The sequence below is a fragment of the Leopardus geoffroyi genome, chromosome E2, assembly GCF_018350155.1.
Source record: "Leopardus geoffroyi isolate Oge1 chromosome E2, O.geoffroyi_Oge1_pat1.0, whole genome shotgun sequence".
Taxonomy (NCBI): Eukaryota; Metazoa; Chordata; class Mammalia; order Carnivora; family Felidae; genus Leopardus; species Leopardus geoffroyi.
This window is the reverse complement of record NC_059335.1, coordinates 16,902,167-16,929,386: the sequence shown is the minus strand read 5'-3', so window position 1 is coordinate 16,929,386 and position 27,220 is coordinate 16,902,167. Positions and strand designations below refer to the sequence as shown.

The 27,220-nt window shown below is 38.7% G+C and overlaps 2 protein-coding genes across 44 annotated transcripts in view; one reads left to right on the top strand and one right to left on the bottom strand.

Moving 5' to 3' along the window:
* ZNF568 (zinc finger protein 568) overlaps nucleotides 1-5,853 on the bottom strand; it is a 79,445-nt gene extending 73,592 nt beyond the window's left edge. For 2 of the 18 annotated variants that reach the window (XM_045440962.1, XM_045440964.1), the window contains exons 1-2: nucleotides 5,612-5,719; nucleotides 4,279-4,345 (exon numbers count right to left, since the gene is read on the bottom strand). In XM_045440962.1, coding sequence (XP_045296918.1) covers nucleotides 4,279-4,345; nucleotides 5,612-5,716 — 172 coding nt within the window. In that variant the 5' untranslated portion in view covers nucleotides 5,717-5,719. Of the gene's footprint in view, nucleotides 1-615; nucleotides 2,219-4,278; nucleotides 4,346-5,419; nucleotides 5,591-5,611 lie in introns of those variants that run through there. The other 16 variants (XM_045440984.1, XM_045440961.1, XM_045440969.1 and 13 more) reach the window with 14 other exon arrangements.
* On the top strand, nucleotides 5,805-26,899 carry ZNF829 (zinc finger protein 829). 26 transcript variants are annotated; one of them, XM_045441174.1, is made up of 7 exons: nucleotides 5,912-6,179; nucleotides 6,757-6,825; nucleotides 12,060-12,186; nucleotides 12,301-12,580; nucleotides 20,900-20,963; nucleotides 21,123-21,186; nucleotides 24,734-26,899. In XM_045441174.1, the coding sequence occupies exons 6-7, from the start codon at nucleotides 21,159-21,161 to the stop codon at nucleotides 25,711-25,713; spliced, it is 1,008 nt and encodes a 335-aa protein (XP_045297130.1). In that variant the 5' UTR covers nucleotides 5,912-6,179; nucleotides 6,757-6,825; nucleotides 12,060-12,186; nucleotides 12,301-12,580; nucleotides 20,900-20,963; nucleotides 21,123-21,158; the 3' UTR covers nucleotides 25,714-26,899. The 26 variants fall into 26 exon arrangements, with proteins under 26 accessions (XP_045297138.1, XP_045297141.1, XP_045297135.1 ...); XM_045441175.1 differs by lacking the exon at nucleotides 20,900-20,963; XM_045441181.1 differs by lacking the exon at nucleotides 21,123-21,186.
* The last annotated feature ends 321 nt before the right edge of the window (nucleotides 26,900-27,220 follow it).

Below are 27,220 nucleotides of genomic sequence, written 5' to 3'. Positions count from 1 at the left end.
AGCAAAATCTAGGACTTCTTGCTGGGAAAACTGACCAGCCCACCCCCCACCCCAAAATAGATGCATATCCTGACATCCGGTCAACCTTCAACCTCTAATAACACCATATTAGAAAGAAGGACTAGGAGAAGGTGAGTGGGGGAAGGGTAGGATGAGGAAGACAAGAAAGAGGTTAGGTAGAAAACAGATAAATCCCTATCTCCATTTTCAAAAGTCACCAGGAAATATCTAAAACTGAGAAATCAAGCATGAGCTGTATGAGGATGTTATTCAGGAAAGTGGAACTGAACACCAAAATGTTCAAAATGGTTGCTTCTAGGGAGTGGGATCAAGGGATGAGAAAGGATAGAGTAGGAAATTTTGCTTATAGTTATATATTTGACAGCCCTTTACAAAAAAATCTAAACGTAAGAGAGATAGAAATTACATTTAAAATACTTATTTAAAAAAATCAAGTGAATAAATAAAAAACAAATGTCTACCCTGCACAGTCAATTATCACCAATATGAACTTTCTTGTTAGGAGTACTGAATTTCCTAACTCTTTTTACTCTTTCTGCCCCTCAATGTACAGCCTTTCTCTCCTAAACTCTGCTCATCTCTGAACCACCTCACCTCTCCTTTCCATCATCTGGGTAAAACGCTCCACTGTCACACAGCTACTGCTGATGTCTCAAGGTTGAGAAGTCATTCAGGCTTTGCCCACTCAGGGCAGAAGGGTTAAAATAAGCTGCAGATCCAGCAATTCCAGGGTCCACTCTATCTCAGGACTCTCCAGCCTCCAGGAGAGGACTCAGGTCAGAAGGTCTCCTTCCATGATGGATACCTGTCCTCCAGGCTTCCTTTTAGTTATATCACAGATCTGTCTTATCTTTGTGGAGGGAGGACCTGTGGGCTTATGATACAAATCCAATTTACTTGTTTTTTCTCACTAGATCCCTATGGTAACCAGCCTCCAAGATGGCTCCTAATGATCACTGCCTTGTGGTATTCATGTTTTTTGTACACCCTTCCCATGCTGAATAGAGTCTATCTGTTTAACCAATAGGATGTTGCAGAAATGACAGTATGTGACTTCCGAAATTAAGCAATAAAAGACATTGTGGTTTTTATATTGTACATTTTTGAACCATGCACTTTGAGAGAAGCCAGCCACCATTCCATGAAGACACTCAACCACCGACAGGGAGAGGCTCCTGTCCTCAGCTAACACTAGCTTGCCAGCCACCTAGGAGGCAAATCCTCCACCTCTAATCTAGTCTTCCAAAGATTGCAGCTTTGTCAACATCTTGACTGCGGCTTCATGAAATACCTGAGCCAAAGTATCCAGATAAATTGTTCCTCATTCCCCACAGAAAGTGAGACAATAAATATTTCCTGTTGTTTAAGCCACTAAATTTTAAGGTAATTTGTTACACAATAGTAGATAACTAATACAGCCCCAAACAATTAACTTCCTTGCTTATAATTCACATTCATTGGAATCACTGACCAGAGAGGCTGGATCCAGAGACAGCAGAAATCTGGAGGAAAACCCAAAGACTTAGCAACCTAGGTTGAACCAAGTGCTCAGGAGAAACACCAAGACTATAGATAAACAAGGTAAACACCACAGTGATGTTCACATAGTGTCTGCTCTTCAAATATCTTCTGTGAACATAAAGGTGCAGACCCTGTGCAGAGACAAATACAAAGGTGAGTAAAAAAAGACAGCTTTGCAGCAACTCTAGGTTCGGAGTAAAAGAGAGTTGCAGCTATTCCATTTCCCATTTATTTTCGCAACTGAGGTAAAAGAGTTGCAATTTAGAATTCCAATACTCTTCATCTGAAATGAGAATTATACTCACATCACAATGATATTGGATGAATAAAATGGCCAAGTTAAGAAATATTATCATCTGCTTTGAGCCTTTAGTAGGTAAAAAGTAAAATAATAATATGCAAGAGAATAATCCTTGCACTGTATAACAGAACAAAATAAAACAGTAACATTCAATTACAATAATTTTGAGATACTCCTGATATCCGTCACACAGTTTCTATTTTTTCCCCTATAGCAATTATCACTAACAAACTATATAATTTATTTATCATACATATTTTCTGTGTACCCCCTCATATAATCTCCATGAAAACGGGGATTTATTTTATCTGTTTTTGCCATTGATGATAAGTGCTCAAAAAAATATGTTCATTAAAATGGTGTCAGGGCACCTGGGTGGCCCAGTCAGTTAAGCGTCCGACTTCAGCTCAGGTCATGATCTCATGGTTCATGGGTTTGAGCCCCGCATCAGGCTTTGTGCTGACAGCTCAGAGCCTGGAGCCTGCTTTGGTTTCTGTGTCTCCCTCTCTTCTCTTCTCCTCCCCTGCTTGCTCTCTCTCTAAAATAAATTTAAAAAACATTAAAAAAATTTTTAAATGGTGTAGCCACAGGGTGTCTGGGTGGCTCAGTTAGTTGAGTGGCTGACTTCAGCTCGTCATGATCTCACGGTTCATGGGTCCAAGCCCCGTATCAGGCTCTGTACTGATAGCTCAGAGCCTGGAGCCTGCTTCAGATTCTATGTCTCCCTCTCTCTCTGCCACACTCTGTCTCTCCCCCCCCACCTCCCAAAATAAACATTAAAAAAAATTTTTTTTAATGGTGTAGCTACTATGGAAAACAGTATGGCAGTCAAAAAATGAAAAACAGAATTACCATATGATCCTAAAATTCCACTTCTGGGGATGTACCAAAAAAACCTGAAAGCAGGGACTTGTACACCCATGTTTACGGCAGCATTATCTGCAATAGTCAAAAGGTGGAAGCAACCAAAGAATGTGCTGACAGATGAATGGATAAACAAAATGTGGTGCATACATACAGTGGAATCTTAGCCTTAAGAAGGAAGGAAATTCTGATACATGCTTTAACATGGATGAATCTTGAGGACATTATGCTAAGTTAAACCAGTCACAAAAAGACAAATACTGTATGATCCAAACTATATAAGGTACTAAGTCAAATTCATATAGACAGAAAGTAGAATGGTAGTCGCTCAGACTGGGGAATCCAAGGAATGGGGAATTATTGTTTAATGGGTATAAAGTCTTGCAAGATGAAGAGTTCTATGGATGGATGGATGGATGGATGGATGGATGGATGGATGGTGATAGTGTTATAGCAATATGAATGTCATGCCATTGAACTCAACATTTAAAAATGATTAAAATGTTAAATGTTTTTAGCTTTACTGAAGTATAATTAATACACAAAAAATTGCACACATTTAACATATACATCCTGGTGAGTTTGGACAAATGCATATATCCAGTACCAATTCCATAACCAAAGTACTAAACATATCTATTGCCTCTAAAAATTTCGTGTTCTTTTGTGTTTTGTTTCTGTAAGAATAATTAACATGAAATCTATACTTTTAACAAAGTTCATAATACTGCTTTGTTAATATAGGTTCTATGTTGTACTGATCTCTAGAACTTATTCATCTTGCACAACAGAAACTTTATACCCACAGAACAACAATTCTCCATTTCCCTCTACTCCCAAGCTCTGGCAACCATTTTTCTATTCTTATGCTTCTTGAATCTGTTTTATATATGTCATACAAACGGAATTATGTAGTACTTGTCCTGCTACTGGCTTATTTCACATAGCGTAATTGTTCTCCAGGTTCATCCATGTGGTCACAAATGGCAGGTTTTCCTTCTTTGGATAATATTCCATTGTATATATATGCCACATTTTCTGTACCTGTTTATCTGTCAATGAATGTTTCCCTATCTTGGCTATTGTAAATAATGCTGCAATTAAAATGGGGGTACAGATATTAAGATGGTAAATTTTATGTTATGTGCTATGTTATCTCTATTTTATCAAAATTTAAAAATATATATACACATATACACATATATATAAAAACACATATGTACACATTTTTATATATACCTACACACACACATATATATATATATATACACACATAAATATGTATTTAACAAATGAACTCTACTAACTTGGGGCATTTAAAGTCAGAAGAAAGTAATACATTAGACAATAATAACATAGAAATGAGTGGGTAGTTTGGAGTTCAAGTGTTTGAAAATCTTAAGTTGGGATTTTGCTATGCGTGCATATTAAAAATTCAAGGAAAAGAACAGAAACCAAAGCACTGAAGAGGGAAAGGGGAATAAGGTAAATGTGCACAATAAAAAAGTCGCAATAAGTAAAAAACAAATTTATATCAGCAATCCCAATAAATGCAAATGAATTAAACTCACCTATTAAAACAACATTCACACAGGATAAAAGAGTAAAAAGCCCAGCAATATACTCTTTACAAGAGATCTGAAGCATAAAAACATAAAAAGAAGGGGTTGGAAAATGAAATTCCTGGGTACTACAATAACAAAACCTGAAAAGGAATATTACCAGACAAAAGAGAACTTGTACTAAAAGGCATTCACCAGGATAAAGTGACATGTTTTGTAATGTGGTAGATTAGAATCTTGGTCTCAATTCTTCACACACCCCCTCCCCCCCCCCCCCCCCCCCCACTAATATTCACTCTTCACCATGTAACTTTGCCTTGTGCTCCCATTTTGGGTGTAACTGACATTAAGCTTAGCCATGTGGCTTGCTTTGACTAACGTATTATTAGCATATTTAGGAGCAGAGGTTTTTAAGGGTGTTTGTATGATCTGTCTTGGGCTCTGGTGATTCATAATGAGGAGAACATGTCATGGTTAACCACTGTCCTTTTAGCCTGAGCAGCAGAAAGAACCCATGTGGAGCAGATCTAAATCCATACTGCAGTCCAGTCAACCCCAGCCTAAGTAAACTCAACACAGAAAACCTGTGAACAGGTGACCATGAGAATAAATGCTTGCTGTAGTTCGTCACTGAGTTTAGGGGTAGTTAGGCAGCATTATTATCATAACAATAGCTAAATTATACATATGATAAGAAGCAAGCCATATGATGTTGAGATAATGAACCTGGAAAAGGTCGACAGGAAAACTGGAAAGCAGCAGAAAAGCGCCAAGAACTTCCAGGGGAAAAAAGACAGCAAAGGAGACTAAGGAGTGGCCAAGGAGGGCAGGGAGGACTGCTTAAAACCAAATACAAAAAAAATTTATACAGATTTTTTTTCCAAGCAGTTACCAACCATGACAAACGCTACACCGAAGTCAACTCAAATAAGACAAGAACCACTACACATCACAAACACCTCACCATCGACCTTCTCCGAGAACCACACAAACACCCTACCGCCACACACCACCACAAACACAACACCACAATCATATATCCCATCACAATTACTCCATTACACTCACACGCAACCACGCCCCCTTACTCTCACACACATCACCACAGTCACACACACACACACACACACGCACACACACTGACTCCCACCACAGTTTCTTGTTCCCATAACTCCAACCACCCGACAGGCGCGTACTTCCCAACCCCGAGCACTTTGCAACGCTGCCACTCCAGACGCGCAGGGCCTCCTCAGAGGCCCCGCCCCGTGAGCAACGCAACTGAGCAGCCCAGACACCTCAAACCCCTCCCCCATGCCCCGCCGCGGGGACGCGGTAGCGTCACCTGCTGGAAACGCCCGAATGCGCATCCACAGCGCAGTATGTGGGAGGCTGGGTGAAAGCGACCCACAAGAAAGGTCCAGGCCAGGCGCCGGCAAGGCTGAACCATGCCTTCGCGCCCGCCTCCCAACGGACGTTTCTGAGCACAACAACACCTCCCAGAAGGCTTCGCGGCCCGATTCAACTTCCGGCCAGAACGCAGTCTGCGTTTCCTGTATGAGGGAGGGGCGCGGGCCAGGTGCGCGCTCGAGGGCCTGCAGGAGCCTGCCAAGCTACAGTGCCTCTCAACCCTGAGACTCGGCTAGACGCCGAGAATTGCAGTTACAGTCGTTTCGGGAGGGGCCAGGCAGGGCGCCGAGAGGAATTGGCTGTGGGTCCAGCTTTGGACCACATTTCCCAGAGGGCCGGGTGGCCGGTCGCTCTTCTCGCAGGAACTCGAACGTTTCGTCACCTCTGGCGGGACCGTTAGATACATGAGGTGAGGGTCCGTGGGTCCCGGGGGAACAGGCTCGGCTATGCAGGTTGCAACCCCGGGAGACCCGAAAGGCCTAAGTTGAGGAGACCAGAGGCAGGTACGGAATTGGGTCCTTCTGTCTGTGCCAGCGGAGCTGCATGAAAAGGGGAGGTTGTGGGATCGTCTGTGAGATTGTGACACTGAGACCTGTGTGCAGATATCAGTTGTCTATCATTGTGGGATTGCTGCTGCGTGGGGTTGCGTGCTGACTGTGACCCTGCGACTGTACGAGAGTAACTGTTATGTGTTCAGTGATGGGAATGTGATTATAACTGTGTTACCCTGTGTGGCTCTGTGTGTGCGGCTATGGGCTGCGTATCCCATTGATTTAAGTATGACCATGCCCAGTGTGTGGCGGCAGTGTGTCTGGTTATGGGGCTCCTTCCATGTGTAAGATTGTAACTCCAGAACTCTGTCCCCGGGGAACCTCTGTGAAGTTTAGTCAGATTATAGTCCCTTGACAGCAGTGACCTCAGCTTTTTCCTGACACACTGGGGTTGGGCAGGATGCCTTATTCTCCTCTGATCTCCATTCCCTCTGTGTTGGGTGCTGGGGTTGGGGCTTGGGCTGACCTCTGACCAGACTAGTTTGGGAAACAAGGAAAACCTGGTGTTTTACAATTTTTCCTCTCTCAGTTCTACCCTTATCCAGGTGCAGAAGAGAAGGAAAGAATGCAAAATGAACTTCTGCAAGCAATGTCCAAGGTGTGTTGAGGTTTCCTCTTTGCTTTCTTTCTTTTGAAAGTTAAATGTTTAATAAAGTTATGCCATTTGATTATAAATCGCTGTAATTTCCCTATTAGAGGAAAAGATAGTCCAGCCTGGTATTAAAGCCCAACAGCACCAAATACTTAATGTTCACTTATTTGGAAAATGGCTCTACTTGTGTTTGTTGTTTTCTTCTTTATAAATTCAATATTATGATTTTAAAATAAAAGCATGATTACTGTAGAGGTTTTGAAAACAACAGAATTACCAAGAAAAAATAAAATGTAATCACTCAAATAACTAGTTAATATTTTGATGAATTTTTATTATTTTTACAAAATCAAATTATACTTCATTTACCATATTATGTCCTACATTTTCACTAAAAAGTGTCATTTTCCTATGTTGTCAGATTGTCTTTGTGAATACTATTTTTCAAAGATATTTATTTCTTTGTATGAATGAGTTCTGGTCCTTTTTTTTCAGATCAGTTATGTCAGACTTTGAAATCTTTAAATATTTACACGTACACAGATTTGAAATTGGACTCCCATGATTAATAATGAGATGAAACACTGTTTCATATGTTTATTGGTTATTAGGGTTTCTTCTTTTGTGACCTGCCTGATTAGAATCTTTTACCTATTTTTGCTCTTGGATTATCTCTTGTTGATTCATAGAAATTCTTCATATAATGTGGATATGGGTCCTTCATTGATTATAATTTACTACTATTTAGATTGTTTTAACACTTCCTTTAAGGTGGTTTTATGAAAAGAAGTCCTAACTTTAACATAGTCAAATTTATCAATTTTTTTCTTTATGGTTGGTGCTTTTTGTTTTTTAAGAAATCCTTTCTTGTCCCAAGGTTATGCAAATATTCTTTTATATTTATGCTTAAAGCTATAAGCTTTGCCTTTCTGGGGTGCCTGGCTGGCTTAGTCAGTGGGACGTGTGGCTCTCGATCTTGGGGCTGTGAGTTGGGTGTAAAATCTTTAAAAAAAGGTTTTGCCTCTCCTATTTATACATTTAATGCACCTCTGGCTTTTGTATATGGCATAAAGTGGAGCCTGTGGTTCTTTTCCCCCTTATGAATTCTTCTCTAGCTCTCTCAGTACCATATATTAGTCCATTATGTTCTCATTTCAGATGTATCCAAATATATATAAATATCCAGTGTTCTTATGTACATGGGACATACACTGTTTGTCCTCCTTGTTCTTTTGCTCTATCACAATATCACAGTCTTAATTATTCTAGCTTTTCTCTCCTTTGAAGGTATTTTGGCTTTTCTTCCTCTGGCTGTTTTTAAGACTTTCTCCCAGTTTTTGGTTTTCTGTAATTTTAGTATAATGTGTCTAAATGTGCCTTTTAAAACTTATATCTGCTTGGAATTTGTAGCATTTTTTGAATTTGTGAATAGGTGATTTTTTTTAGTTTATTAAGAAAATTCTCAGCCACCTTCAAAGATTGCCCCTGCCTTATTATCTCTTTCTTCTCCCTTCTCAGGCTCTAATTAAACTTAGGTTGAAATTTCTTATCATTACCTTTTTTTTGTCTCTTAATCTCTTTCTGGTTTTGAGAGTTGTTACATATAGTTCAAATCAAAGCACTGTTAAGCAAAAAAACCCCTTGCCAGGAGGGGTGGAGGGCATGTCAGATAGCTAGAGTTTTAGGATCCTTTCCCCAGCTGGTAGTAAAAATATGTTTATTCTGTTGTATTTTAACACTTCTAATCTTGGGGAACTCTATAAATCATAAGGCTATCCATTCACCTTATGATTCTCTTATGTGAAAATTAGGATGTACTGAAGTAGAGAACTCAATATGTAGAGTTTTCTTGAAGTATAAATTTGGAACTAGGTGGGTCTACTCTCAATTTTTTAAATATGTGTGTTTGGTACAGAGGCAAAGGAAATCAGGTTAAGAATCCATTGCCCAAAATCTATTCAGTTTAAGACCTTTCTATCTGAGTTTCTTTAGAAGATGGCTGAGTATTTTCAATCCATTCTCCTGTGCCAAAACCCAGAATATCAGGTTACCCTCTCCCATCAGCCTCTAATTATGCTTGCTATTTCTCTAGTGAAGATTGTTGCCCATTATTAATGGGAATAACTCTAGGGTGGTAGAATAATATAGAAAGATAATTTTTTTTTAAGATTTTATTTTTAAGTAATTTCTACACCCAATGTGGGGCTTGAACCTACAACCCCCAGATCAATAGTTGCATGCTGTACTGACTAAGCCAGACAGGCACCCTTATTTTTTTAACCTAATGTTTAATCAGGAAATATTTGAACTATTCCTAGTAAAATCAGAAAAAAGACAAGGATATACACCATCACCAGTGTTATTTAACGTTGTTCTCTTGTTATTAACCAAAGCACTTTAACAAGAGAAAAAAGTAGGTTAAAAATTAGAAAAGAGGATATAAGATTATCACTATGCAGCTGATATGAATGTGTACCTGGAAAACCAAATCAGTTTATAACCATAACTTTGAAATAAGCAGGACTCCATAGAAAGTAAGCAAAATAATTCTTTTTTCATAATTTCTACTCTCAACTGTCTCTGTGTGCTAATTTTTGTTGTTGTTGTTGCCCTGGTCAAAAACTTGTGCAGTCCCTATAATTGATTTGATCACTCCTTGGTATCCTTTACCAAGTTTTTTTTAGTGACAAGGTCAGTCTCACTTTGCTAATTACAATCTCCAGTTGAATGTAATAATATGTAAGTTTCATTTAAAGCCTTTTCTTTGAGTTCAGCCTTGCTGTAAGCTAGAAGCTTGCAGTGTGAAAAAGGGCATACGCTAAACTTCTTCGTTTCTTTAACCTAAATTTCTTTTCTCCCACCCAGTAGGCAGTTTCTGGCTCCTATGAGGTTGCAATGGGTAGGGAAGAGGAGGTAAGGAGAAAAGTCTTACTTGAGTGGTGCTATTGTTTTGATCTTGGTGTCTCTTCCTTTTATGGATGTTTAGCACTGACTCATTTTCTATGGGGTACTTTTGTGGGATTTTGGGAGAAATTCCTGCTGGAAATCTCTAATTGTACTTCCCTGTGATGTGGGCAACACACCTCCTTGAAATGGCTGCTTAATAATACGTGTCTTATACTTGGGCAGTCTGTGATCTACTGCTTTGTTGGGAGACACATTGTCCCTCCATTGGGTCTACATCTGGTCCAAAACAGTCTTTGCCCTCTAAACTCTAGAAAACACAACAAAAATTCTTCTAAACAGTCTCATCATTCCATTTTGGATCCTGGAGTCTAAAGGACCCCCCTTGGTTGGTCTAAGATGAAGGAGAAATAACCTAAATTCTCCTATGGGATGGAAATGTGTATCATTTTCCAATAACCGCCAGTTTTGGGACACCAACTGAGTGTCCTACAATTTAATTGAATTCTGACACCAATTACCCAGAGTTAACACAGAACCCCACAGGTTTAGAGGCTCAGTCTTACAAGACTGCCCTATTTCAGATAGCAGCTCCAAGTCTTGGGTATCCCCAAGGCACTGCACTTCTGCCCAGCAGACCACAAATTGAGACATTCCCATGATCCTCACTCAGGTACAGTAATTGATTAGAATGATTCATAGAAGTCAGCAAAGTATTATATTTATGACCACAGTTTTATTATAAAGAATATAGTCTAGTAGGAGGCATCACAATCCCAGACTTCAAGCTGTATTACAAAGCTGTAATCCTCAAGACAGTATGGTACTGGCACAAAACAGACACTCAGATCAATGGAACAGAATAGAGAACCCAGAAATGGGCCCACAAATGTATGGCCAAGTAATCTTTGACAAAGCAGGAAAGAATATCCAATGGAATAAAGACCGTCTCTTCAGCAAATGGTGCTGGGAAAACTGGACAGCAACATGCAGAAAAATGAACCTGGACCACTTTCTTACACCATACACAAAAGTAAACTCAAAATAGGTGAAAGACCTAAACGTAAGACAGGAAGCCATCAACATCCTCGAGGAGAAAGCAGGCAAAAAACTCTTTGACCTCGGCCACAGCAACTTCTTACTCAACATGTCTCCGGAGGCAAGGGAAACAAAAGCAAAAATGAACTATTGGGACCTCATCAAAATAAAAACCTTCTTCACAGCGAAGGAAACAATCAGCAAAACTAAAAGGCAACTGACAGAATGGGAGAAGATATTTGCAAACGACATATCAGATAAAAGGTTAACATCCAATATCTGTAGAGAGCTTATCAAACTTAATACCCAAAAAACAAATAATCCAGTGAAGAAATGGGCACAAGACATGAATAGACACTTCTCCAAAGAAGACATCCAGATGGCCAACTGACACATGAAAAAATGCTCAACATCACTCATCACCCAGGAAATACAAATCAAAACCACAATGAGATACCACCTCACACCTGTCAGAATGGCTCACGTTAACAACTCAGGCAAAAACAGATGTTGGCGAGGATGCAGAGAAAGAGGATCTCTTTTGCACTGCTGGTGGGAATGCAAGCTGGTGCAGCCACTCTGGAAAACAGTATGGAGGTTCCTCAAAAAATTAAAAATAGAACTACCCTATGACCCAGCGATTGCACTGGTAGGTATTTATCCAAGGGATACAGGTATGCTGTTCGAAGGGGCACCCAATGTTTATAGCAGCACTATCAGCAATAGCCAAAGTATGGAAAGAGCCCAAATGTTTCTGCCCTTCTGCTGCTTGTACTCTGCCTCTTGCATTGTCTCAAAAATAAATTAACATTAAAAATTTTTTTTTAAAGTCCATTGTGATTTTGATTCCTGAAAAATTTTTTTTATAATCCATAGTTTCTTCCTGGAAGTTTTGGAAAATTCTGGTTTTTTTTCTTCCTGGAAATTTTAGAAAGTTCTTTTTTTCCCTGATTCTGAAACTTTAACGTGTTTTAAAGTTCATCACATAGTTCCTTCTTTGAGGTCTTAAAAGGAAAATATGGGAAGAGAAGGAATTCACATTTACGTACATTTCACTATAGCCAGGCATCAAGCATTGAGCTGTATTTTTGCTATTTCATGTCATTGGAAAATTTTACTTGTACGTTCCTAGATATATCCCTCTGTATACAAGACATATGTTTTCTACTGATCTAATAGAGTTCTGGCCCCTTCAATTTGATTAACAATCTCTGTTCCTTTTTGTAGAGCCCTCTACCACCATCCCTACTACCATCTTTTTCTTTTCTTCTACTGTGAAAGCGTGTTTGTTGTTTCAGGGATCAATGATGTTCAGGGATGTTTCTATAAACTTCTCTCAGGAGGAATGGGAATGCCTGGACTCTGGTCAGATGAATTTATACAAAGAAGTGATGTTGGAGAATTTCAGCAACCTGGTTTCAGTGGGTAAGGATAACTATCCCCCAAAATTCAGAGTCTGCCCTCAGGAATGTTTCCTTTCTCCATTGTGAATTATTTGTTTCAAGTAGCCAGCTAAATTTCTGCTCCCTGTTCCTTAAGGAATGGTTTGAGTTGGAATGGAATAGAAGAATTGGAAATGAGCAGCTCCAGTGGGCTGAAGCTTCACCTTCATCTTTCTTCGGTCCTTCCTACAGTGGCATCTCTTTCTTCTCACCAAGGGACTGGATCTGATTTCTGGGACACCCACAGCATAACCATGTCCCATGTCTTTTCTTGTGATCAGGACTTTCCAATTCTAAGCCAGCTGTGATTTCCTTATTGGAACAAGGAAAAGAGCCCTGGATGGTTGAAAGAGAGCTGACGAGAGGCCTTTGTTCAGGTGAATGAGATGTAGGGTAGTGATTTTATCCATGTTTTAATTGGGTTGTTTGCCTTTTTATTATTGAGTTTTCTGTTAATTATATATTCTAAATACAGGTCTCTTAACAGTATATGATTTGTGACTATTTTCCCCCATTTAGTGAGTGTGTTTTCACCTTCTTGATTTTGTCCTTTGAAGCACAAAAGTTTTTAATTTTGACAAAATGCAGTTTATTTATTTTATTTTTTTTTTGGTTGCATATGGTCTTGGTGTGAACTCCTTTAAGAGCCTTCACAGTTAAGTTTATTAATACCTTCTGGAAATAGGAAAGTATTTAAAACTTATTTTTTTGTCAGGTAAAAGTTTTTATGTCAATTATATCTCAAAAAATGTTACAGGAAAACATAACAAAAAAGTTATAGATACAACTTTAGTTTTACAATTTAGCCACAAGATACATTAATGAAGAACTAAAGAACTCACAAATCGAGGGTTTTTTTTAAATTTTTTAAAGTTTATTTATTTATTTTGAGAGAAAGGTAGTGAGCAGGGGAGAGGCAGAGAAAGAGGGAGAGAGAAAATCCTAAGCAGGCTCTGCACCGTCAGCACAGAGTCTGATGTAGGACTTGATCTTACAAAGTGTAAGATCATGAACTGAAACCAAGAGTCGAACGTTTAACTGACTGAGCCACCCAGCCACCACCCCCCCCCCAAGATTTTTTTTCCTTTCTAGGAGGCACAAGATACTACAAACAGACTCAAAGGGAAGATAACAATCCAGATCTTCTGTCATCTCAACAGAGAATGAAGGGATCCCCAGATAACTGAAACAGATGTCCATTATCCATATAGATACCACCATAATATCAGATTCCTAATCACTATAATGTACCAGCTTTACACAAACCAGAACCAAACTGGATTTGGCCCCAAAACAAGCCCAGGACACACTAAGGAGGGTGTAGTGGAGAGAAAGTGAATGAAAGTAGAATTTTATTGCTGCTTGGGATTTACTGAGACAGCCAAGAAAGGAAGACTGCTGGGACTTAAATAGCCTATGAGGAATACTTCTCAAGTCACATGCTTTATTGCATCCTGCGGTTAAGTCCATTTGGACATCTCAGTGGGATCTTCAAAATTTTAAGAGAATAACATTTTCTTTTTTATTTTTATGTTTATTTATTTATTTTGAGAGAGCACACATACCTGCATGAGCAGAGAAAGGGCAGAAAGAGAGAGAGAATGAACCCAAGCAGGCTCTACACTGTCAGCATGGACCCTGACCCAAGGTTCAACTCCACAGACTGTGAGATCATGACCTGAGCCAATACCAAGAGTCAGACTCTCAACTGAGAACCACCCACGTGCCCCCAGAGTATAACATTTTCAAAACTTTTCAAAAATATAACTTTTCAGGGCACCTCGGTGACTCAATTGGTTAAGTATCTGACTTGGTATTGGCTCAGGTCATGATCTCACAGTTGTCAGATTGAGTTCCACATTGGGCTCCAGGCTGAGTGTGGAACCTGCTTGGGATTCTCTCTCTCCCTCTGCCTCTGCCCTTACCCTGCTTGCACGTGTGTGTATGCGCTCTCTCCCTCTCCCCGTCTCTCTCTCAAATAAATAAACTGAAAAAAAAATTATAACTTTTCAGAAGTTTAATATGACTCTTTCATAAATATATGATAAACACATTTGAAGGATTTATTTAGTTCATTATTTGGGAGAAATGGAGTTCATATTGTCATGGAAAGAAAGAATGCAGGAATAACATCACTAACTGGGATATAAAAACTAGTTATTGTCCTACAGGATAATAAATCTGTAACCTTCAGGCTGTCTTTTAACCAGACACATCATTTGCAATCTGTTGTTCCTAGCAATTTTTTGTTTTTTGTTCAGTTACTTTCTAAATTTTTAAAACACGCTGTATTGCTATTGTGAGCGTGTACAATTTTCTAATTAGTATTGTTGGTGCAGAGAAATACTATTAGTTTTTCTTTAACATGTGAAAATGAATTTAATTTTATTAGTTATCAGGGAAATGCAAATTAAAACTGCAGTAGGATACCATTATGACACCTGCAACATGGACAAACATTTAAGTCTGAAGATGAATAGATGAGAATGTGGAGCAGTATGCAGCCTCAAGCTGCTTGTAGGATATAAATTTTTCAACTGCTTTTTCCCCCCCTTCTTAAATTTTATTGTGATAAGATCACTTAACATGAGATCTACCCTCTTAACAGATTTTTAAGTGTATAGTATAGTATTGTTAACTATAGGCACAGCATTATATAGATCTCTAGAACTTATTTGCCTTGCATCGTTAAAACTTTATACTTGTTGATTAACAACTGCTCATTTCCCTCTCAGCCCAGCCCCTGGCAACCACCATTCTACTCTTTGCTTCTATGAGTTTTGCTCTTTTTAGATACCTCATATAAGTCAAATAATGCAGTATTTGTCCTGTGACTGCCTTATTTCATGTAGCATAGTGTCTTCAGGGTTCATCCATGTTGTCACATATGGCAAGATTTCCTTCTTTTTAAGGCTGAATAATATTCCATTGTACATATATGCCACATTTTCTTTATCCACTCATCTATCTATGGATTTAGGTTGTTTTCATCTTGACTATTATGAGTAGTGCTGCAATAAACACATGAGTGCTAATATCTCTTCAAGATCTTGATTTCAATTCTTTTGGATAAATACCCAGAAGTGGGATTGATGGATCATATGATAGTTCTATTTTTAATTTTTTGAAGAACCTCCATACTGTTTTCCATAGTGGCTACACCATTTTGCATTCCCACCAGTAGTGTACAAGAGTTCCAATTTCTTAGCATCCTCACCAACAGTTACTTGCCCTCCCCCCTTTTTTTTAATGACAGCTGTCCTAACCATAATAGGTAATGTTTCATCATGGTTTTGATTTATGTTTCTGTAATGATTAGCGATATTGAGCATCTTTCATTTACTTCTTGGCTATTTGTATGGTTTCTTTGGAGAAACTTCACTTCACGTTCTTATTTATTTACTTACTTAATTTTTAAAGTTTATTTATCTTGAGAGAGAGAAAGTGAGCAAGTCAGGGGTGGGCAGAGAGGGAGATAGGGAATCCCAGGCAGGCTCTGCACTGTCAGAGCATAGCCAAATGCGCGGCTCAAACTCATGAACCATGAGATCATGACCTGAGCTGAAGTTGGATGCTTAGCCAACTGAGCCACCCAGGCACCCTACTAATTTTTTAAATTAGATTATTAGGTTTTATTCCTACCTATTTTAGACATTAACCCCTTATCATATATATGGTTGGCAAATGTTTTCTCCCATTCCATAGATTGTCTTTTCATTCTGTTGATTCTTTGCTATGTGTAAGATTTTAAATTTGATGTAGTCCTAGTCCTGTATGTCTATTTTTGCTTTTGTTACCTGTGCTTTTAATGCCATATTCGGAAATCATCACTAAAACCGGTGTCATGAAACTTTTCCCCTATGTGTTCTTGTAGAAGTTTTACAATATCAGGTCTTATATTTAAGTCTTTAATACATTTTGAGTTGATTTTTCTGTATGATATAAGGTAAGAGTCCAATTTCTTTTTTTTGCCATGTGGATGTTCCATTTTCCCATCATCATTCTTTTTAAGTTTATTTTGAGAGAGACAGAGTATAAGTGGGAGAGAGGCAGAGAGAGAGGGAGACAGAGAATACCAAGCAGCAGGCTCCACACTGTCAGCACAGAGCTGGACATGGGGCTCGAACTCACGAAACCTTGAGATCATGACCTGAGCTAAAACCGAGAGTCATATGCTTAACTGACTGAGCCAGCAGATGCTTCTCCCATCATCATTTGTTAAGACTTACCCTTCTCTGTTATGTAGTCTTGCACGTTTGTTATATATTAATTGTGTATACGTGAATTTATTCTGTTCTGTTGGCCATATGAATGTCTTTGTGCCGGTACCGTACTGTTTTAACTGCTGCAGCTTTATAATCTATTTTGGAATCAGGAAATGTGTTGCCTCCAGCTTTGTTGTACTGTCTAAAGATTATTTTGGCTCATTGAATTGTTTTTTCTATTACTATAGAAAATGCCATTGGGATTTTTACAGGGATTGCATTGCATTGAATCTGTAGATAATTTGGGGAGTATGGACATTTTTACAGTATTTTCCCAATCCATGAACACAGAATATCTTAACATTTATCTTGTGTATCTTTAATTTCTTCCATCAGTGTTTCACAGTTTTCAGTGTACAAGTCTCTCACCTCCTTAGTTAAGTGTGTTCCTAGGTATATTAGTCCTTTTAATCTATTATAAATAGTATTGTTTTTCTAATTTCCTTTTCAGAATATTGTTAGTGTAAAGAAACAGCTCATTTTTCCTGCAACTCATTTCCTGCAACTGCAAACTGAAAACCTAATTTGTTTATTAATTCTAACAGTTTTTATGTGGAGTCTTCATAGAGTTTTCTATATGCCGGATATAGAAGTGGCAAGAGTGGGCATCTTTGCCTTCATGATCTTAGAGGAAAAGCATTCAGTTTTGCATCATTGAATATAATATTAGGTGTGTACTTTTTATATATGGTCTTCATTATGTTGAGGTAATATCCTTCTAGTAGTTTGCTGAGAGTTTTCTAATGAAAGGGTGTTGAATTTTATCAAATTAGTTTTCTGCATCTGTTGAGATGATCATTTGATTTTTATCCTTCAGTCTCAGGTATCACATTAATTGATTTTTGTATGTTGGATCATCTTTACATCCCAGGAATAAATTCCACTTGGTCATGGTGTATGATCCTTTTAATGTGCTGTTGAATTCGGTTTAGTAGTACTTTCTTGAGAATTTTTGCATCAATATTCATTAGGAATTGGCCTGTCAGTTTCTTTTTTTAATGGTTTCTATGTCTGGCTTTGGCATGAGGGTAATGCTGGCTTCATAAAATGAATGTTTTTCTTTTTCCTCTTTATTTAAAAAAAATATTTTTTAATGTTTATTTTTGAGAGAGACAGAGTGCGAGCAGGGGAGGGGCAGAGAGAGAGAGGGAGACACAATCCAAAGCAGGCTCCAGGCTCTGTCAGCACAGAGCCCATTGTGAGGCTCAAATTCGCAAGCTGTGAGATCATGACCTGAGCCAAAGTTGGAGGCTTAACCAACCGAGCCATCCAGGCACCCCCATAAAATGAGTTTTGAGCCTAGTGGCTCACTTGGTTGAGCATCTGACTCTTGATTTCAGGTCAAGTCATGATCTCAGGGTCATGGGAACGAGCCCCAGAGTGGAGCTTGCTTGGGATTCTGCCTCTCTCCCTCTGCCCCTCCGCTACGTGTGTGCACACGTGCACTTTCTCTTTCTCTCAAAAACAAAAATAGTTTGGAAGTGTTCCCTGCTTTTCAGTTTTTTTGTAGGAGTTTTAGGATTGGTACCTCTCCCCCACTCCCTAGGTTGACATTATTATTATTTAAATGTTTGGTAGACTTCACCAATGAAGCCATCTGGTCCTGGGCTTTTCTTTGTTGAGAGAATTTTTTTGAGAGAGAGAGGAAAGAGAGACAGTGTGTGCTGCATGCACGAGCAGGGGAGGGGCAGAGGGAGAGGGAGGAAGAGAATCTCAAGTAGGCTCCAGGCTCAGCATGGATCCTGACTTGGGGCTGGATCTCACCACCGTGAGACATGACCTGAGCTGGAATCAAGAGTTGGACGCTTAACTGACTGAGCCACCCAGGTGCTCTGAAAGTTTTTTTTATTGTGAGCCAATGTTCTTACTAGTTATGGGTATATTCAGACTTGCTGTATCTTCATGATTCAGTCATGGTAGGTTATATGTATCTAGGAATTTATCCATTTTTTCCAGGTTATCCAGTTTCATGGTATATAATTATTCATAGTAGCCTCTTATGGTCCTTTTTATTTCTGTAACATTAGTTATAGTGTCTCCTTTTTCATTTCTGATTTTATTTATTTGAGACTCCTCTTTTCTCTTAGTCTAAAAGTTTATTTTATTTATTTCAATAAACCGACTATTTCATTGGTCTTTCTTGTTTTTCTATTCTATTTCATTTATATCCACCGTAATCTTTATCATTTTCTTCCTTCTGCCAACTTTGGGTTTAGTTTGTTCCTTGAGGCATAAATTAGGTCATATATTAGTGATCTTATTTTTTAATGTAGGACTATACTCTTCCCTCTTTATTACTTTTTCTTCATCTTGTTTTTGTCTCTCAAGATATTTTCTAATTTCTCTATTTCTTGTTGACCTATCGCTTGTTCAGAAGTGTTGTTTAATTTCTACATATTTGTGAATTTTCCAGTTTTCATTCTGCTGTTGGTTTCTAATTTCATTGACCATAGTCAGAAAAGATACTTGGTGTGATTTTAGTCTTCTTAAATTTCATCCAGGTCCCCCTGCCTTTGAAGTTTTTATTTATTTTAATCTCTACACATAACATGGGACTCCAACTCATGACCCTGAGATCAAGAGTTGTACGCTCTTCCAACTGAGCCAGCCAGGTGCCCCTTTTGCCTTTGACTATTTTTTTTTTTATTTTTTTTTTTAACGTTTATTTATTTTTGAGACAGAGAGAGACAGAGCATGAACGGGGAAGGGGCAGAGAGAGAGGGAGACACAGAATCGGAAGCAGGCTCCAGGCTCTGAGCCATCAGCCCAGAGCCTGACGCGGGGCTTGAACTCACGGACTGCGAGATCGTGACCTGAGCTGAAGTTGGATGCTTAACCAACTGAGCCACCCAGGCGCCCCTGCCTTTGACTATTGACAAAGACATTATAATGATGTCTCAGTGTGACATAATGTGTCTCAGTATGGATTTCTTTTGGAATACTTTGACTTCCTGAGTCTGCATGTCTGTTTCCTTCCCCAGATTTGGGAAGTTTTCATCCATTACTAATTTGAGTAAGTTTTCTTGTTCTTACTCACTTCTGCCTCTAGAATTCCCATAATGTGTATATTAGACCATTCCTTGGTGTTTCATAAGAACCTTAAGCTTTCTTTACTCTTTTCTATTCTCTTTTCTTTCTGCTCCTTTGATTGGATAATTTCAAAAAAAATGTGTCTATGAGTTCACTGATTCTTCTGCTTGCTCTAGTCTGTTGTTGACTACATCTATTAAAATTTTCTGTTCAGTTTTTACATTCTTCAGCTCCAGGATTTTCTTATTATTTCTCATATTTTGTCTCATTGGAATTCTCACTTTCCTCATACATTGTTCTCCTGAGCTCATTGATCATTTTTATGATGTTTATTTAAAATTCCCTGTCAGGTAATGCCTCTACTTATATTTCATTAGGGTAATTTTCTGGAGCTTTGTTTCTTTGTTTGGATTGTGTTTCCCTGTTTCTTCATTTTCCTTGATTCTTTTTGTTGATATCTATATGTTAAAAAAAATGCCACTTGTCCCATTTATTATGTATTAGCCTCATACATGAGAAGACCTTCACCAGTCAGAGCTTCTGTCAGCCTCTCAAACTTTTATGCTAATCCAAACCACTGTCTTTAATAGCGACCCCCAGGTGTCTAGAGTATGCCAGGTCCCATCAGTGCTCTGAAACAAGCACCAATTCCTCATGTAGCATCTAAAGAAATTAGAACATTGGATGTGTGGTCCAGTTTCTTTCCCTCTCCAGAGAAAATGTGGGAGCTGGAGTGTTTTGCCTGCTAGCTTTGCTCTGGAATGGGGGGAAGGGCTATGGCAAATGTTTACATGCAGGTGTTACATGCAAAGATGGTTCAAATCCCCATCTTTGTTCTCAATGGCTCCCAGGTGTCTAGAATATGCCCGGTTCCATCAGCTCCAAGACAGAAGCCAGGCCCTAAGTAATTCCTCAAAATTTGGAACATTTGAAAACTGGGAGCTTTGTTTTTTCTCCCACTTGCTGTGTACTAAACTAGGAGAAGAGCTGTGGTGCCTCCATGCTAGTTCAAATTGCCCCCTTTGTTTTCTGTAGTCCCAGGGGCCCACTGTATGCCAGGTCCCATCTGCACTCTGAGATAGGTGAGATTGAAGTCAGTACCTTGGGTAGCTCCCAGAGAAGTTAGAAAATTGTTGCATTGTCCAACTCTTCTCATCTTCAAGGAGATGGTGGGAGCTAGAGTTTTCTATCCATTCGTTCTGCACTAGGCCAGGAGGAGGAGCTATGATAAGTTTGTATACTAGTTCAAACTACCTTCTTAATTCTTGGTGGCTCTCAGACATCTTGAATCTGCCGGGTTCCATCAGCACTCCAAGACTGGTGAGATAGAAGCCAGTACCTTAGTCAAACCCCAGAAAAGTTGGAATGTTTGACACACAGTCCACCTCTTACCTTCCCCAGGGAGAAGCTGAGAGCTGAAGTTTCTCTCCCATTCACTCTGTATTGAGCAGGGAAAGGAGCTGTGGTGAGTGCCTGCATACTAGTTCAAACCAGTGCTTTTGTTCTCTGTAGTCCTCAGGAGTCTAGGGTATAACAGATCTAATCAAGGCTCCAGAATGGTCAGTTAGGCATCACTTAGAAAAGTTGAGTCATTGACTGCATTCCAACCTTTTTTTGTATTCAGGGAGAAGTTGGAAGCTGGGGGTTTCCTCCCAGTTTTATGGCGCTATGCCAGTACGGGGATCATGGTGAGAGAGGGTTTCTCCAGTTTTCCTACTAGTTTTAATATGTCTGGCTTCACACTTGCCTAGTATGTAGGATTCTCTTAGTTTCTTGATTTCTCACGAAGGGAACTTATCTATGTATTGGTATTGAGTTGATGTGTTTATTATGGGGGTCAGGAGAATCTAGCACTTATTATTCTATCATCTTGCTGATGTTACTCAAAATACTATTAATTTTTATAAGTTGATCTTTAATGTCTGGCAGTTTTTTATTCTCTTGATTTTTCTAGTTAGATCATCATCATATTAAGGTTTTTCTAGTTAGATCATCATATTATTAGATTTATCACTTCCAATCCTCATACTTATTATTTCTTTGCTTATAATAATAGCTGGGACTGCCTTAATTGGTAACATTGGTAGTGGTAACATTTCTTTTTCCTGATCTTTTTCCATATCTGAAGTTTCTTCAGGGGTACCTGGGTGGCCCAGTTGGTTGAGCGTCCAACTTTGGCTCAGGTCATGATCTCGTGGTTCATGGGTTTGAGCCCCACATTGGGCTCTGTGCTGACAGCTCAGAGCCTGGAGCCTGCTTCAATTTCTGTGTCTCCCTCTCTCTTTCATAACTTTTACCAAGTTACAGCTATTACTTTACAGGGCTGATTTGCTCAGAGTTATCATAAATAGGTCTTGGCCACATCCTATACTTTTTCTGTATCTGTGTCAGAGATGATCATGGTAGTTTGTAGTCTTATTTCAACAACAGTTGTACCCTCTGTTGTATGGCCATTTTGACCTGTGAGTCCATGTTCCCAAGAGATTATCAATCACCTTGTCTGGCAGTGTGCCTGGGGTAGGGCCAAGAGGTAGACCCAGGTCTGTGTCCCTCTAGGTAGATATAAGAAGTGGGCGGAGATAAGCTCAGGATGATGAGCCCTAAGACCTAAGGGTTCACTGGTGATAACTTTTATTTGCTACTGCTCCTCTAGGTAATTCTTCTTATCAGGGTTTGATCTTTCAACATTTACAAAGCAGCAGCATCTACAGAAGAGTATGCTTTCCCTTTTGTAATTCACCAGCTCTTGGGTTTTTTTTTCTTTAAGTTTTTTTTTTTTTTTGTTAGCATTTATTCATTATTGAGAGAGAGAGAGAGAGAGAGAGAGAGAGAGCGCACAAGCATGGGAGGGGCAGAGAGAGGGGGAGACACAGAATCTGAAGCAGGCTTCAGGCTCTGAGCTGTCAGCGCAGAGCCTGACACGGGGCTTGAACCCACAAGCAGTGAGACCATGACCTGAGCTGAAGTTGGACTCCCAACTGACTGAGCCACCCAGGTGCCCTGCTCTGGGGGTTTTAATAGCTTAGGAGGTAGAGGAGCATATGCCTGAGAGCAGGTGATCAGCCATATTCTTCTATCCACAGGTTTTTTTCTTTGCCATTAGGTTATCCTGCTTATTCAGCAACTTGAGCAGAGTTGCCATCAATTCCTGTGGTAAAGACATAGGCTGCTGTGGTCCCAAGGAAGTTCAAGGAAAGGCTAAATCAGAGTTTAAAGACTTTACTACCAGGCTAGCCTCTCCTTGCCTCCTGTTACCATCTATCTAGGCAAGTAGCTCCATCCTCAAACACACACGAGTTTGTATAAGTCTTCAGTCTCCCTAAGATATTTCATAATTTGCCTCAGTTCCACAAAACCAAATTCTCTGTAATTTCTCCAAGGTCAATTGAGAAAGGAAGCCAGAATTTTGTGCACAGAATTTAGAGAGGAATTTTGGGGTTTTTAAAAATACTTTTTCATGATTATATTTTTGATTTCTAAGAACTTTGTGTGTATATATGTTAGTGTTCCTTTGTGTTCCTTTGTTTAGCATCTTATGCCTGTTTAATTCTCTTATCTCTCTGAGGTTATTCATTATATGTTTTGACCTTTTCTTCTGTTCCTTGCATTGATTGTTCCCTCACAGATACTTTGTTCTGTTTTAGGCTCCTTTTCATGTTGAAAAACATTTCTCAAATGTCTTATAAACAATGGCTTACTGCTCATTTTTAAGTATGACATACTGAAAAGATGATTGGAACTTCTGTGTAGTAGGGATTGGGTCTTGTTTACTTTAGGATGATCTGGTTGGGTTAATATACTGAGGACTGCCCACTTTTGGTAATTTGGTCTTTTCCCTTGTGCATAATTTTCCCATCAGAAGGGACTTTTACTTTCGTTACTAATTGAGAGAGTTATGAGCCTATTATTGGCATTCTGAGAGTGAAATTGGGATGAAATGAACAGGATTATTTCAGTATTGTGGCTTTCACAAATTCTCTGATATCAAATGGCTATCTTACACTTCAATTAAATTCTGACACTACCTGGAATTAACATCAGATTCCACAGGTTAAAGGGCAAGGTACCCAACAAGATTGCCCTTAGTTCAGACACCAGTTGCAACTGGGATCCCCAGGCTACCCATACTTCTGCCTGGCTGACTGTAAATTTAGAGTTTCATACAACTCCTCAGGTTTGATAATTCACTAGAACAACTCATAAATTCATGAAAAGCACTGTACTTATGATTACCATTTTATATAAAAGAGACAGTGAACAGCCAGCTGAAAAGGTACATAGGGCAAATTCTAGGAGGTAGCAAGCATAGGAAATTCTGTGCCCATGTAGTCAAGGTATGCCACCTTCCTTGTACATCATACAGTCTAGGAAGCTTCCCTTAATCCTTGCTCTGAGTTTTTATTGGGGTTTGATTATGTGGTCATGAGTGGTCAAAACTAACTAGTTTCAGTGAATCCCCAATATATCAGGCTCTATCACCTGCCTACCGTTCTTGCCTATTTCATTCAGCACCTTAGACTTCCTGTAGGCTATACCCTAATGTGAATTTGCAACAGCACACCCTTTGCACAGTCTCTGACTGCACCTCCACCCATTTATACATTTCAACACATTTGTTCCTCAAGTCTTTTTTTTTAATTGTTTATTTTTCAAAGAGAGAGCATGAGTGGGGGAGGGATAGAGAGAGAGGGAGACAGAGGATCCGAAGCAGGCTTGGTGCTGACAGCAGCAAGCCTGATGTGGGGCTTGAACTCATGAACTGTGAGATCATGACTTGAGCCAAAGTCGGATGCTTAACTGACTGAGCCACCGAGGTGCCCTCCTCAGTAATCTTTTTATTCAGGACGGACAACTGTCCACAAATTACAAGACATATAGTATGATGCTGTGTGTAAGGGATATATGCTTATGAGCATGTATATATGCTTAGAATCACTGTATATAATAGAGGGTGGCCCTGAACAGGGTGTATTTACAGAAGTTTCAAATGATTCTGATTCACATCAGTATTTCAAGATAGAGATTATTTATTTCCCTAATCACCCTCTTGAATTTCCTGTTGGCTCTCCTCAATGTCCATGCTTTCGTTATCAGTTTTAAAAATTGCTTAGCTGTATTTGAGAGTTGTTTAAGCATTTACTTTCCTAGATATTATTTTTACCTTAATCTTTTTTTGAAGTTTTAATCTTTTCCAAGATAGGATAAATGAACATACACATTTTTATTTTCTTTCAGATCTGGAATCCATGTGTGAGACCAAGATATTATCTCTAAAGAAGAGACATTTTAGTCAAGTAATATTTACCCATGAAGACATGCCCACTTTTATTCAGCCCACATTCCTCCCTCCACATCAAAAAACTGTTAATGAAGAGAAACCCTGTGAATGTAAGATATGTGGAAAGGCCTTTAATCAGAACTCACAATTTATTCAACATCAGAGAACTCATTCTGCTGAAAAAAACTACAAATGTAAAGAGTGTGGGAAGTCCTTTAGTCGTGGCTCGCTTGTTACTCGACATCAGAGGATTCATACTGGTGAAAAACCCTATGAATGTAAGGAATGTGGCAAGGCTTTTAGTTGTAGTTCATATTTTTCTCAACATCAGAGGATTCACACTGGTGAGAAACCCTATGAATGTAAGGAATGTGGAAAAGCCTTTAATTATTGCTCAAACCTCAACGATCATCAGAGAATTCACACTGGTGAGAAACCCTATGAATGTAAAGTATGTGGAAAAGCCTTTACTAAGAGTTCACAGCTCTTTCCACATCTGAGAATTCATACTGGTGAGAAACCTTATGAATGTAAAGAATGTGGGAAAGCCTTTACTCAACACTCAAGGCTTATTCAACATCAGAGAATACATACTGGTGAGAAACCTTATGAATGTAAGGAATGTGGGAAGGCCTTTAGTAGTGCCTCAACACTTACTAACCATCACAGAATTCATGCAGGCAAGAAACTCTATGAATGTAAGGAATGTGGAAAGGCCTTTATTCAGAGCTCAGAACTTATTCAACATCAGAGAATCCATACAGATGAAAAACCTTATGAATGTAATGAATGTGGGAAGGCCTTTAATAAAGGTTCAAACCTTACTAGACATCAAAGAATTCACACTGGTGAGAAACCCTTTGACTGTAAGGAATGCGGAAAGGCCTTTGGTAGTCGTTCTGACCTTATTCGCCATGAAGGAATTCATACTGGGTGAAAGATAAGCTCTGTTCATAATCTTTATAATAAGATCTTAAAAATAGGTAATGGAAAAAAAATAAAGCAGTGTAGTAGTTTTTTGAGCTACTATAACAATATCAAGTACCTCAAAATTGGGTGACTTAAAACAACATAAATGTATTCTCTCACAGTTTTGGAGCTTTGAAATCCAAAATTAAAGTTGTTGGTAAGGTTGGTTCCTTCTGAGGACTTTGAGGAAGAATCTGTTCCATGTCCCTCTCCTGCCTTCTGATAACAACAATCTTTGACATTCCTTGTCGTGTAATGCATCACTCCAGTCTCTGCCTCCATCTTCACATTGCATTCTTCCTATGTATATCGGTCTCTGTCTTGTTTAAGAGGAGACTCATACAGGACATGAGTCCTATTGGATTAGGGCACACCCCGATGACCTTATCTTAACTGATTACATCTGCAAAGACCTTATTTCCATATAGGATCACATTCACAAGTGCCAGGGGTTAGGGCTTCAACATAGTTTAACCCATAACACTGTTAACATTGTTTTTCTCACATATTTGTAATTTTCTTTTATACATAACTTGTTAAATGTATTCTAAAATGTAAATTCAAGGTTTAAATTATACGTGCCTTCCCTCCAAAAAAGATTCTGTCCCAAACTACTTCTTACATAATTCTTTCCTCCCCATTGTTTTATTCTGCTTCTTGGTTATACATTTGTGTTTGTATTGGCTTCATTTTAGAGCCATCTTTTCTATTGCTCTGACCTATAGATCTGGTACTACCAATACTACACTGTAAGTCCTGTTACATAGGCTATCTTTTAATTCCTGGCAAAATTATAACTTTGTTTTTGAAGGCAGCTCTGTTCTTTTTTCCTTTGGTAACACTCATACTTTCATGTTGTAAAAAACACACAAAGGAAATAGATTATCTGTAAGCCTTCCAAACAGAAATTACTACTTTCATATTATTACAACATATCCTTCCAGGCTTTCTTAGTGTAATCTGATGTGCATGCCATACCATAACCTGCTTCTATCATGCTACTGTTTCAGTAAGTATAAATATTTATTTATCATTATTTTTAATGGTATCATAATCTTTTCTATGGTAGATTATCATTTTGCTAAATACTACTGACATACTTAATGGTGCTCACTGAAATTTTACAGTTATAAAAATTGCCTTTTAAATACAAATTTAGTGCTATCTTATTTTGTTTTGTTTTCCTTAAAAACATTACGTTTCAGTATCAAAATAACTGATCAGTATTTCTCCTTGTAAACCATATCCCTCATTGTAACCACTGATACCAATTTGTCTTTTAATCTTCCAGACCTTTTTTTAAAAACTATATTTGTTTATAAATATGTGCACACACAACCAAATACCTAAATATTTCAATACTTGTAGAAAAGTTAGTGCTGCTTTGTAATTTTATATGTGTGTGAATATACATACACATATACACACACACTAATGTGTGTGTTGGATTGCTGCAAGGATTAAATGAGTTAAGA

Bases quoted from the DNA above. Each gene is read 5' to 3' on its own strand.
- ZNF829 (XM_045441160.1), top strand. The intron at 6,826-12,059 runs GTGTGTTGAGGT...TTGTTGTTTCAG, and splicing joins TTCTGCAAGCAATGTCCAAG to GGATCAATGATGTTCAGGGA. The intron at 12,581-24,733 runs GTGAATGAGATG...ATTTTCTTTCAG, and splicing joins GACGAGAGGCCTTTGTTCAG to ATCTGGAATCCATGTGTGAG.